The 11,920-nt window shown below is 40.5% G+C and overlaps 1 protein-coding gene across 1 annotated transcript; it reads right to left on the bottom strand.

Moving 5' to 3' along the window:
* Positions 1–9,780: 9,780 nt before the first annotated feature.
* LOC139716859 (craniofacial development protein 2-like) lies at positions 9,781–11,680 on the bottom strand. Its single transcript, XM_071628388.1, has 4 exons — positions 11,225–11,680; positions 10,695–11,168; positions 10,477–10,595; positions 9,781–10,006 (listed from the first exon to the last, which is right to left on the bottom strand). Exons 1-4 carry the CDS (start codon positions 11,678–11,680, stop codon positions 9,781–9,783), a joined length of 1,275 nt encoding a protein of 424 aa, XP_071484489.1.
* Between the last annotated feature and the right edge of the window lie 240 nt (positions 11,681–11,920).

The raw sequence follows: 11,920 nt of genomic DNA, 5'->3' as shown, positions 1-11,920 counted from the left end.
GCATGTGTGAAGTCACGTTCGTTTACTAGTGGCAAAGTACAAACATTGGTTCCCACCTTGCTTTCAGTGTAACCTTATATGAGAAGTGTAAAATAAGATAAATATAATTGAATTGAATCAACAGTTCTTGATAGAAAAATGAAAAGGAACCACAAACAGAGAATTAAGCAGAATAGAAGTGACGAACAATGTGTCTTACAGCACGCGACATGAAATTGACATCACTAGCTAAATCGCACGAACATGACGCAGTACATCTTCGCAACTACCTAAAGACCAAACTCAACTTGAATTGAAGTTCATTCCTGCTTCCGGATCAATTTATCACGCAAGTGACGCAGATTGGAGGAAAATTATCAGTACTGGCAAAGATCTCCCCCAGAGAAGAAGAAGAACAAGAACAAAAAAACTTAGAGAAAGAGAATTCCACAGCTATCTCGATCCGATGTATCACTGTCAATGATTTAATCTTCTCTCTGTGAATTTTTGAAATAATGATTTATGTTGGATGCGTTGTCAAGGTAACAGCCTCCCAGTCTGACGCGTATGTGCATGTGCAAATCCAACAGGTGCTATCGATCACCTCCTGTAGATACCATGTCTATGATGAAAACATAATTTGTTTACAGGTACATGTATTGTTAAGTAATCAGTCTGTATCTGATATGTATCACGTAAAGTTCCGGTAGTCAAGTAGAGTGTATATTATGAGTGTATGCTAGAAGTCTGTTCCCGGTGGAGCCCGAAAATCAAAACCGAATTGATGATGTTTCTACCCAGACGCCCAGACGTGGGACTACCTGTGGAGTGTGTCAAGTTGTGACGGTCCATGATGAAATGCGTGCTGCACTTAAAGATCCACCTTTCAGACCTTGTCATGACACTTGACTGAGACACTTTATTCACTGTGCCCCTCCCGATCCAACTCGACCCGGGGTAGGGAATGGATTGTTCCTGTATGGTTGCATTGGCATGGGTGCGCCACAAACATTTGACAGCCTTCCTGATGTTCTCCACATAATGTTTAGGTGGGTTATCCCATTGGCCCAGAGAAATTATTTGTTGGAAAGTTCTTCAAGATCCACCACGAGGGGGAAAGATGTGCGGAGCAGATAACTATTATCATTACAATTAAACGCCGTTATCAGCAACGAAGGAAACTGCTCTTACCAATGGAGTGGGATAATGAATATTGTCCATTGGTTCCTACATAAGCAGCATGTTGCATACGACTTTATTTACGACTAGAAAAACGTATATGACAGGCGTGGAAAAAAATATGCCCGCGAACATTCAATTTAAATTCAATTTAAACTTTTAGATCTATATTTTTCAATAGAATATACAAAGTAATATATGAAATTGGACATGCACTGTAACGAACGACACACAGGAAGCATATATTAACAACATGTTCATATAATAATGATCAGTACAAGTACTGAGTCTTTGATAAGTAGGCCTACAAGTCTATGCTCAGTAGGTCACCTACATTAGATATATTCATATGCTAGTACTTGAATGAAGCTTTGTCTAAGAATATCCTTTCCATTTGATTACAGATGAGGCGGTCTTACCAGAAATCCATTAAAATAAATAGAAATTCAAGAAAGAATTCCTTTCGCTAAAGACGTTTTCAACTTCTCTATCAACAATCTGTAGACTAATCCATATATCATAAAAGCTTGTGCTGACATTAGAAGTAATAGACAACAGATTTCTGAACGGTATGCAAACTATGCTCACGAGCATTAATTGATGTATTCATATGATAGTATACTTGGAAGAAGCCTTGTCTGATAATATCCCTTAGATTTCATTGCAGATGAGGGGGGTTTACCAGAAATCCATTAAAGATTAACGGGAATTCAAGGAAATATTCCTCTGGCTAAGAACGTTATCAATTTCTCTAGCAATAATCTGTACACTGATCCAGGTATAAAAGCTTGAGTCAAGATTTGGGTTGAGTTGAGGTATTCAACTATTTATTTCATTTCATTCTATTTCATTTCATTTCCAAGAATACAAGACATTTACATACACGTAATAACACGATATCAGTATAATGTCGTAACGAAGAAAAATATCACTTTCTGGTGATACTGAATCAAAATCAAAATTGCTGGAAATGAAGGAGACATGCTGAAAAGCCAAGCTTTTGTTTTGCAGTTTTCCTTGAGGACAATATAACTAAAAATTGAACTAAACTAATAACACAAAGGAGGCAAATTGCTTAATAATGAGAAGAAAAACACGTACACACACATACACACAAACAAACACAAGGAAGCTCTCTTGTAATGAGAGCGAGAGAGAGAGAGAGAGAGAGAGAGAAATAAAGACATCAAGTAATCGTAAAAAATAGAAGTAATAATCAACCATTTTCTCAACGGTAGGCAAACTGAAAAATCTCAACAAAATAATCTTTGGTACAGTTTCAATGCGTAGAACTGTACCTTTTGGAAACGATCAAGCACGTGTTATGACCGATAAATTATCATACATATATCAAATGAAAATTTGGAAGTAATAACGCATGCTTGTAAAATTGCGTGTGTTTATTGTCATTTCAAAACTTATGATAACACTAATAATTTTTCTGTGTTAAAATTCCCCCGCACATTTCTTAATTTTCCAATTTGAATATGACATATTTCAAATGATGTTTTAAACCCACTCGGTACAATGAAATATTATTTATAGGTAAAGGACTACATTGCATTTTCTACATAAAAAGGTATTATTCATCGATCCCCACTTGTTTGTCATAAATGTAATTTATGTATCTTTTTTTTTCAAAAATGAAAATGTATACGTACTGTCATTAAGAATGAAACGTCAAATTATATTTTATGAATTTATATTACCTTTACCATGAATTAGACACCCACAATACCAGAAATAGCAGAAACAGAAGCTTCGAGATTTAATTTCGTCTCGATTTTGAATGATGTGAAAACGATGAATGAAAAGCTTGCATAGTAATATTGAAATACGTATATTAATGAAAATCCTGCGTGATAACATCCAAATAAATATATCAATTTTTTGATAATAGTTTTTATGTATGTGAATTCATTTTACAATGTATTATGTATAACATATAACTCTCATTTGGTGAATGTCTAACCCTATTCTGTCTGGTGCAATATTAATGTGCATATACTATGATATAGAGACTTTTTTTAATGTATTCATCCATGTTTTGATATTCCGCTAGTATGCCCTGCAAATTGGTTTGTTGTTTTAGATGATTATTCCTCTTTTGCAATATCACATATTTACATATTTATATTGGTTACCCATTCTTTGTGTAATGTATTGCTGTTCCGAAGGTTATAGTTTGATTTCGTTGTTATTTTACAATAACTGTATTATATTTATACTTAAATGTATTTAGTTTTTTGTATTTCAATGTTCTGATCATATTTTTAATATGTTTAATTTGGTGATGATGTACTTCAGGGGTGCAGACATGCATGGGTATTCGTACATACATACATTTTCTTTTTTTTTCAAGAACGAATATCATATATGAAAGGAAGCAATAGGAAATGATAAAAATGAAATGCAGGGGACCATCATCATAAGCTAAGCTTGACGAGGAAGATGGCACCAGGTAAAGAGATACATAAAGAAAATCTTGCCACTCACTGAGTGGGGGGTAATTGTGCGAAGGGCACAATAAAGAGATACATAAAGAAAATCTTGCCACTCACTGAGTGGGAAGTAATTGTGCGAAGGACGTGCGGTGCAGTGCGGTGTGCATTGTGTTGGGATGAATCTTGGTTTGTACGTTGAGTGCTATTTTGTGTATCAGTGTGATGAGGTGAATGTTACTTCAGTTACGGTGTTCGAATTCTGAGCGTCCGATTGAGAGTCAGGAGTCTCATCCCTTATACCACGATGCCCGTTATATGACTATGAAGTCAAAGAAACATTGGACTGGTATACGGCGCTCTGCTATTTCCACGTTTATTGCTGAGCAAGGATTCAGCAGATGCTCCGTTTGAGTCACATGATTAGATAATATTTCATAGTATGCCGATACTACAAGATAATTTGTCATCATTCCCTTGATTTCACATGTATTCACAACCTTAGATTCACGAAACAAATTCTTAATTCAGTCTCTTGTCAAGAATGTCAGACTTCGCCTTTACGGGAGTCTTCCCGCAATGTATACCAGCTCTCCGCTGCCGGAGGTTTATCATTATCTCCGAAATCCTGGAATATGGCAGAAAGTAGATTGGGGCTTAGCAGGCTGAAAGTGAAGCAGGTAATTTGCAATCACTTCTCTCCCCCGACGTTGGCCGAAGAGGCGTGCAAGCTACCTCTTAATACGTCAGGTCCCAGGGGTGTGTGAAATGGCGGAGATTCTGATTACCTTAATCAATTTACATAACTTAATCTTTTGTTCTGTCATTTACTTATCTGTAGGAAGTAAAGAAGTGAATGGTTAGATCTCTATGGAGATGGAGATAGGTCAACGGGCCGGAGAGGACAAAAAAAAAAGAAGAGAAAGAAAAAAGATTCTGTGTCAAATAGTTCTGCGCTCAGTGAACGGTATGTGCTAAAACACTACCATGACTACTAGACTTAATCTCTTCATCTCAGTCATGCTCAGCATAAAATCAACGTGCTTCTTAATGTCTACACACACACACACACACACATATATATATATATATATATATATATATATATATATATATATATATATATATATACATATATATACAGGGTGGCCCAAAAAGAACGGAACACCTAAGATTTTTATGATGCCACCAATATTGTGGCAAATATGTCATTATTTTGCATACTATTGGACAGGCCATTCTTTTTCAAATAGAATGACACCAAGTTCTTTAATTTTGGTTGGTGCGTTATGATTTTAGGTTTAGCTGGAAAATAGCGAGGTTTATTCAAAGGCATGATTGGCAGTGACGTGGTTCATGAGTGGTTTAGGAATTAAGCCCTTACTTTTAATCATGGATCTAATATACATGGACTGTTCACTGCAGTCTTTCTTTGATGTATGATCGTCGCCGACACCTGATTATGTGCATCTTAATGAGTACATTCGGATGTCTGGACAATAACGATTGTGATCATGTATCGTCACTAACATTTCAGTCTTGTTTCGCTGATGTGCATTTTCCAGACGGAAATGTCTTTGAATAAATACAGATGATGAGGAGCAGCAAACCTGAGATCAATACAAATTTTGTGTCAAAGGATGGGTAATTGCTGATTCGCACATTTTCGCACACGCATAAGACCTTGCCTAATGGCAAGATATATCTGTTCTCTACCATTACCGTCCCTTCTTGCTCTGGAATAAGCTGGAGAAAAGTAAATTATTGAGATCACAAATGATAATTATTCTGCCAAAATGTTAGCTCTCTTTTAAGAACTGCCTGCTTCTCCCAGGCGAAATTGTTTGAGGTATGATTTCCTAACATACACCACAACTGCACATTCACTTTACTTGATTTTTTGTGAGTTATTTTCCTCTGCGCATATAGTTTTAGATTTCTCGAATCTCCGTCTTGTTCTTCTCCCGGCTTGCTGGTGGTGACGATCATGGGACCAAGCAGTGAAGCATGCTAAAAATGTCTTTGTGGCGCTTTTGAGATGTACGGGTGCATGAATGAATTTACGATATACGATGAATGTCCATGTGTATTAGGTCCATGTTTTAATTAAGTGTACGTTGATAAATACAGTGAGATTCTTCGGATTGAGTGGATATTACATTATTCGTAAATTCAGTAGGAAAAATGAAAGTCCTTTCGAATTATCTTCCTGAATATGCGGCTGTCCACTGCACATCTTCTTGGCAAACCTATGAATTCCCCCCGTGAGCACAGAACCATGGCTGGCGTCGAACAATTTCCGTTGAATTTTTACCACCTCCACATCTCACAAGAAGGCGCCATGCTTTCATCAATTTCGCTGATTCTCTTCTGTCCATTCCTATGCATTTTTTCACTTGAGGTCAGCGAAAGCAGGATGTTTAAGGGCATGTTATGACGTAACCTGTCTTTCCTTGAAATTCATTCAGTTGGACAGTCTGCGCACGAGAGGAAACCAAGTACTTCCGTGGAAATCAATGTCCGGAAGAATGAGAGTGAAATGTTCCGACACGACCGGAAGACTTCTTTTGGCAGAAATTGATTTTATTCTATTGTATAAGATTTGTATGTCTTGAATTGAAACGAGTCAGGCTAAGTCATCACAAAATTATTACAATTTTGTTTTGCAGTTTCAGCCTTCTCCAGAGTTTTTCACTCTTTCAAAGAAAATCGATATTTTACCCAAAAAAAAAGTAATATTGCGAGTACGATACTTGGATTTTCGAATGGGTGAAGTTTCAAATTCATGAAATTATTCAAATCGGTGAAGTTTTGTTGCTTGCTTGCGAATGAAGAGGGATCTTCTTGAATCCCTTGTACACGTAATATTAAAGCAAAACTGATCATGCATATATGTGATGCTTGTGAAACTAGTTTTATCGTTTCTCACAATTTGTGCATTCGTCTCTCATTATAATACGTAATCACTTAAGATCCTGTATAATAATACCATTGTTCAATGCAAGGTCTACATAATTCATTTGCATGCCTCTTTAATTGAAAGTTAAGAAAAATCTTCGATATATTTGATGCTCGTGATTTGGTGATGGAAGAAAGAGGTTATCAAAAACGAGATGAAATTGAACGGAAAAAAATAAATAAATACGCAGAACGAAATTCTGAATTTCCTCTATTAGCTTTAGTTTGCGTGCACTGGAACTCTTCAGTACTTCTCAAACGATGTACAATTCCCTTAATCTGACAGAAAGTTTGTTGAGCAAAAAAAAAAAAAAAAAAAATATATATATATATATATATATATATATAGAGATTTTCCAGCCAATGTTTGTTTTGAGGTGAGAGAAAACTGCACACCACAATCGGTTTTGCAGTCTGAAAGACTTCCTTTTTTCAGCAGAACTTTTGATTTCTTTCAATCCGACGATCCTCATTTCCGTGTGCATCTTGAAGTTGTCGCGACGGCGAAGAATACAATCATGTGGGAAGAGTGGGGTGGGGCGGGGTGGTGGTTGGGGGTGTAAATAACTCTAAAGCGCGGGGAGGGGTAATCATTTTGTGAGACGGACTATTGAATGACTGCTCATATCTGGCCGCATGAGAGAAACGTGTCGAGACGGGACATGGAATGCATTAGCCGTTTGTCACGCTGTTCGTAGCGCCACTCTCACCGCGAGAATGTTTACGCGGCATCGATTCCGCGCGTCCGATATTGATGTATTTGCCCAGTGATTTTGGCGGCGGAGGACGCACTTGAACCGTCCGTCCCCAACGGGCCGTCGTCAACTCGTTCCCATCTATTCTGCATGTTGCGACGTATCGGTGGAAAAAAAAAAACAATTATTTCCTCGCGACTCTTGAAGCTCGAAAACGTTTGAGCGTGAGAGATGGAGACAAAGGAAGTAAAGTTTATAGATAATTAAAAAGATGAATTATGTAAGATGAAATGAAATGAAGGATGAAATGAAATGAAATGAATGAAATGTAGGCCTTCCGTGCATAAATAAAGACATATGTACACACATAAACACATACACATTTATGTTATATACATTAACTGTTAATCATTTATTGTTCCAGCCAATGTTATCACGTCTATGTGTGAAAGAGGGGAAAAGTAAACGTATTGATTTAATTCAATTCAATTGGACTCGATCTTATTGTCCAATTCTAGAAATTTGTTTTGTTTGTATGCATACATGTTACATCGTTGCATACATTAAAATAAATGTATACTTACAGGACATAGGTAAAACCTGATAACATAGATACATACATAGACATAATAGACATACAAAAGATATACAACCTGACAACAATATGATATCAATATGAGTGTGAGAGGTACATGACATTGGAGGAAATATCAAATTGTGTGTACAGTTCTGGTCGAGGTGAGGATTTAGCTTTTAACGCTTTGCGAGATATTCAGAAACCACTCTATGAGATGTCAAAGAGCATGCCATTCTAAGGGGTATCAAAAGTTTATTTGATGAAAATCGGTTTTGAAATGGCTGAGATATCCAAAAACAAGGTGAAACAAAGAGATCCTAATAAAAGGCGTGGCCTGTCGCCTTTTATTATTATCACTTGTTTTGATATTTCAGCCATTTGAAAACCAATTTTCATGAAATAAACGTTGAATCCTTCTTAAAACGACATGCTCTTTAATATTTCATAAGAGGTTTCTCATTATCTCACTTAGGAATGTTCAAAACATGAATCCCCACCTCAACCAGTACTGTACAGTCCCTTTAATCTGTATACATATGAGTCAACTTCGTGATGGATGTAATGTGCGTGTATCTACGTGTGTAAATGTATGTCAAATTGATAATAACTAATGAGAGTTTTAAAAGATTTCTATGAGTGGGTGTATTTTTATGTTTAAAAAAGACAATGGTGATTGTATAAAAGGTTTGAAGGTTATGTGTGTATGTTTGTATGTGTTTGAATATAAATGCAAATAGGTGTATACATTTTACAGAAATATATACAACATCACGTTCATAATCATTCTTCTACTGAATCAAATTTTTAAAAAATGATAACATTGATATGATTCATATCCGAATTTCAAAATAATCTTAACATCAAATATTACTATAATGTAATAATGGAATTCTGTCGGGTTCGGCAATGACGTCAGTGACGCCGGAGGTGGGAGAGGAGCCCAAAGGTGGACGCGCAGAAGCGGCCACATGTTGGGCATGCCACGGCAGAAGTAGGGTCCCGGATCCTCTCTTTACGGGCTTTTCGCTTCTGGTCCAGGCTCTTGAGGCGCTTATCCTCGAACAGTCTAACACCCTTTTGGACAGCTGGGCGCCAGGCGGTGCGGTCAGAGGCAAGCGATTGCCAGCCACGGGCTGAGATGCCACAGGCATCGAGGGATGTTTTCGGGCTGTCCTTGTACCGCTTCAGAGGCCTTCCAATGTTTCTTACTCCAGAAGCCAGCTCGGAGAAGAAGATCATCTTTAGTAGGCGAGTATCATCCATTCGGACTACATGTCCGACCCACCGGAGCTGGCCCTTCATGATGAGGGCCTCGATCCCAGGCATTTTGGCTCTGCGAAGCACCTCAGTGTTGGAAACTCTGTCCTGCCAGGAAATTCCCATGATTCGTCGCAGGCAGCGAAGGTAGAACTGGTGAGGTGCACGGCTTTGCCTCCTATACAGCGTCCACTTCTCACAGCCGTAGAGCAGAGAGGTCACGACGACTGCCTTGTAGACTGCCAGCTTGGTAGAAAGTTTGATGCCTCGTTCACCCCACACACGTGTCCAAGGTCTGCCAAACGAGGCTCCTGCTTTTGCGAGCCTCTTGGAGACTTCCTTGTCCATGCTGCTGTATGAGGACAAGCGTGCAGCTTCCCAGGTATGTGAAGCTCTCCACGTTGTTCAGTGTTGTGCCCTCGATCTCGATCTGAGGCTCAAGAGGTGTCAGGCCAGGTGCAGGCGGGAGCATCACTTCTGTTTTTTGCAGGCTAATGGTCAGTCCAAAGGTTTTTGCTGCTTCTGCAAAATAAGTGGCAAGTTCTTGCAGGTCTGGTTCATTCAGTGCTGCAAGCGCACAATCATCTGCAAACAGGAAATCTCTCACACGGGCCTTCAGGACTTTGGTTTTTGCCTTAGACATCTGAGGTCAAAGAATCGGCCATCACATCTGTAGCGAATACTGACACCAGCATCACACTTGGAGAGGGTGCAGAAGAGCATGGTAGTGAACATGAGGCTGAAGAGTTGTAGGAGCCATCACACAGCCTTGCTTCACACCATTGGAGACCGGGAATGGGTCAGAGACATCTCCGTTTTCCACAATGCGAGCCATCATGCCATCATGAGAAGGCTGGATGATCCTGACAAACTTTGGTGGGCAGCATAGCTTGGTCAAGATAGCCCACAGGCCCTCACGGCTAAGTGTCAAAAGCTTTCGTCAGATCTACGAAGAGGATGTAGAGGTTCTGGTTTTGTTCTCGGCACTTCTCTTGTAACTGCCGTACTGCGAAGATAATGTCTATTGTCCCCCTGTTGCTCCTAAATCCACACTGGCTCTCAGAGACCACGTCGTCCAGCAGATGGTGTGTGATGCGTTTCAGAACAACACGGGACATGATCTTTCCTGCGATGCTCAGCAGTGATATGCCTCTGTGGTTGTCACATGAAGCTCTGTCCCCTTTGTTCTTGTACAGATGCACAATGTTGGCATCCTTGAAGTCCAGCGGCACCGACCCTTCTTCCCAGAACTGCTGTATCTGCTAGGTCTGTTTAGTAGCTGGCTGAAGTGTTCACTCCAACGATGTATGACGTTGGTTTTCAAAAGTAAGCAGGCTTCCATTGGCAGAGCGCACAGGTGTCATTGCATTCGGCAGACTTGTTCTCCCACCACTTGTCTTTCATCTGTCGCAGCTCAGTCTGCACCTTTCCTCTGATGTTCTTGAGGCGGTCATGCTTCGCTTTGGAGTCTTTGTCGTTGAGCCAGGCTGTGAAGGCTTTTTTCTTCTCCTGGAGGAGGGTGGTGATCTCCTTGTTGTTATTGTCAAATCAGTCTCGGTGTTTCCTTATCATGTATCCAAGAGTCAGACTGGCAGAGTCGTACACTACATCCCGGAAGTTGGCCCAGGCCTTCTCATAGTCTCCCTCTGCTGGTAGATGTTCAAGCTGGTTTGCAAGGTTGATGATGAGGGCTTCTTTTGTGTTCGGTTCATTTAGCTTCTGGATCTGGACATCCAGTTTCTTTTTAACATCAGCTTTCTGGCGTCTGTGTCTGCTGACAATGGAAAAGGACAGCTTGCACCTCAGCAGCAGGTGGTCTGTCCAGCAGTCAGCTCCCCTCATTGCTCTCGTGATGTGAACATCCTGGATGTCTCGGCGCCTGGTGATCACATAGTCAATCAGGTGCCAGTGCTTGGATCTTGGGTGCATCCAGGTGGTTTTGTGGATGTCCGGCAGTTGGAACAGGGTATTGGTGATGGTGAGTCCATGTTCAGCGCAGAGGGTGAGTAGCAGTAAGCCGTTGGTGTTCTCATGGCCACTGCCATGTGGCCCAATGACATCTGGCCAAGACTGGGCATCTCCCTACCCGGGCATTGAAATCCCCTAGTATCAGCAGCTTGTCGTCTTTAGGAACTGACCGTAGCACTTTGGAGAGGTTCTGATAGAACAACTCTTTCTCCTCCAGAGTGTAGGTCATGGTGGGGGGCGTACACACTGATGAGTGTCAAGTGCATCTTGCCATGGAGGGCGATTCTCATCACCATCAGGCGGTCGCTGATACCTCTTGGGAGGGACTCCAGGTTCTTGACGAGGGCGGTGCGAATGGCAAAGCCAACTCCTGCTTCCCTGCGTTCATTCAGTGCCTTCCCTGACCAAAAGCAAGTGTATCCAGCTCCAGCCTTTGTGACCTCTCCAGTGTCTGCAAGGCGTGTCTCGCTGAGGGCAGCAATATCAATGCTGTATCTCAGCAGTTCTCGACCCACATGTGCTGTTCGACGTTCTGGTCTCTCGCAGTTTTTGTTATCCATGAGTGTCCTGATGTTCCAGGCTCTAACACATAAGGTGTTTTTCCGGTGGGATAGTTTTGAGTTCATCTTTCGTGTTTCTCTTGTGTTTCGACCGCGAGGTAGATGACCAGTCAGCTGCGGTATGCTGACAGGATGAAGTTAAGCCAAGCTTATTTAGGTCACCTTTTCTAGACCCTTCCCCCTGAGTGGAGAGCAGTGCTGTCCTTGAAGAGGGCTGCTCCGTTGTCAGAGTGGCTGCCGAACTATGCCTTGCCACGGTAGACTGTAGAACGACCATCCTTGCCCTGACCGCCTGAGTGTAGGTCC

This window comes from Diadema antillarum, unplaced genomic scaffold (assembly GCF_040938485.1).
Source record: "Diadema antillarum isolate AM-2024a unplaced genomic scaffold, OU_Dant_1.0 scf00000071, whole genome shotgun sequence".
In the NCBI taxonomy this organism is placed as follows: Eukaryota; Metazoa; Echinodermata; class Echinoidea; order Diadematoida; family Diadematidae; genus Diadema; species Diadema antillarum.
The sequence above is the reverse complement of the archived record's forward strand: the minus strand, read 5'-3'. Positions and strand labels throughout refer to the sequence as shown.

Coding starts and splice junctions, on each gene's coding strand:
- LOC139716859 (XM_071628388.1), bottom strand. CDS start 11,680: ATGAACTCAAAACTATCCCACCGGAAAAACACCTTATGTGTTAGAGCC. Junction 10,596..10,694: donor CCTGGGCCAACTTCCGGGAT/GTAGTGTACGAC, acceptor ACCCTCCTCCAG/GAGAAGAAAAAAGCCTTCAC. Junction 10,007..10,476: donor CGACAGATGAAAGACAAGTG/GTGGGAGAACAA, acceptor TTTGACACTTAG/CCGTGAGGGCCTGTGGGCTA.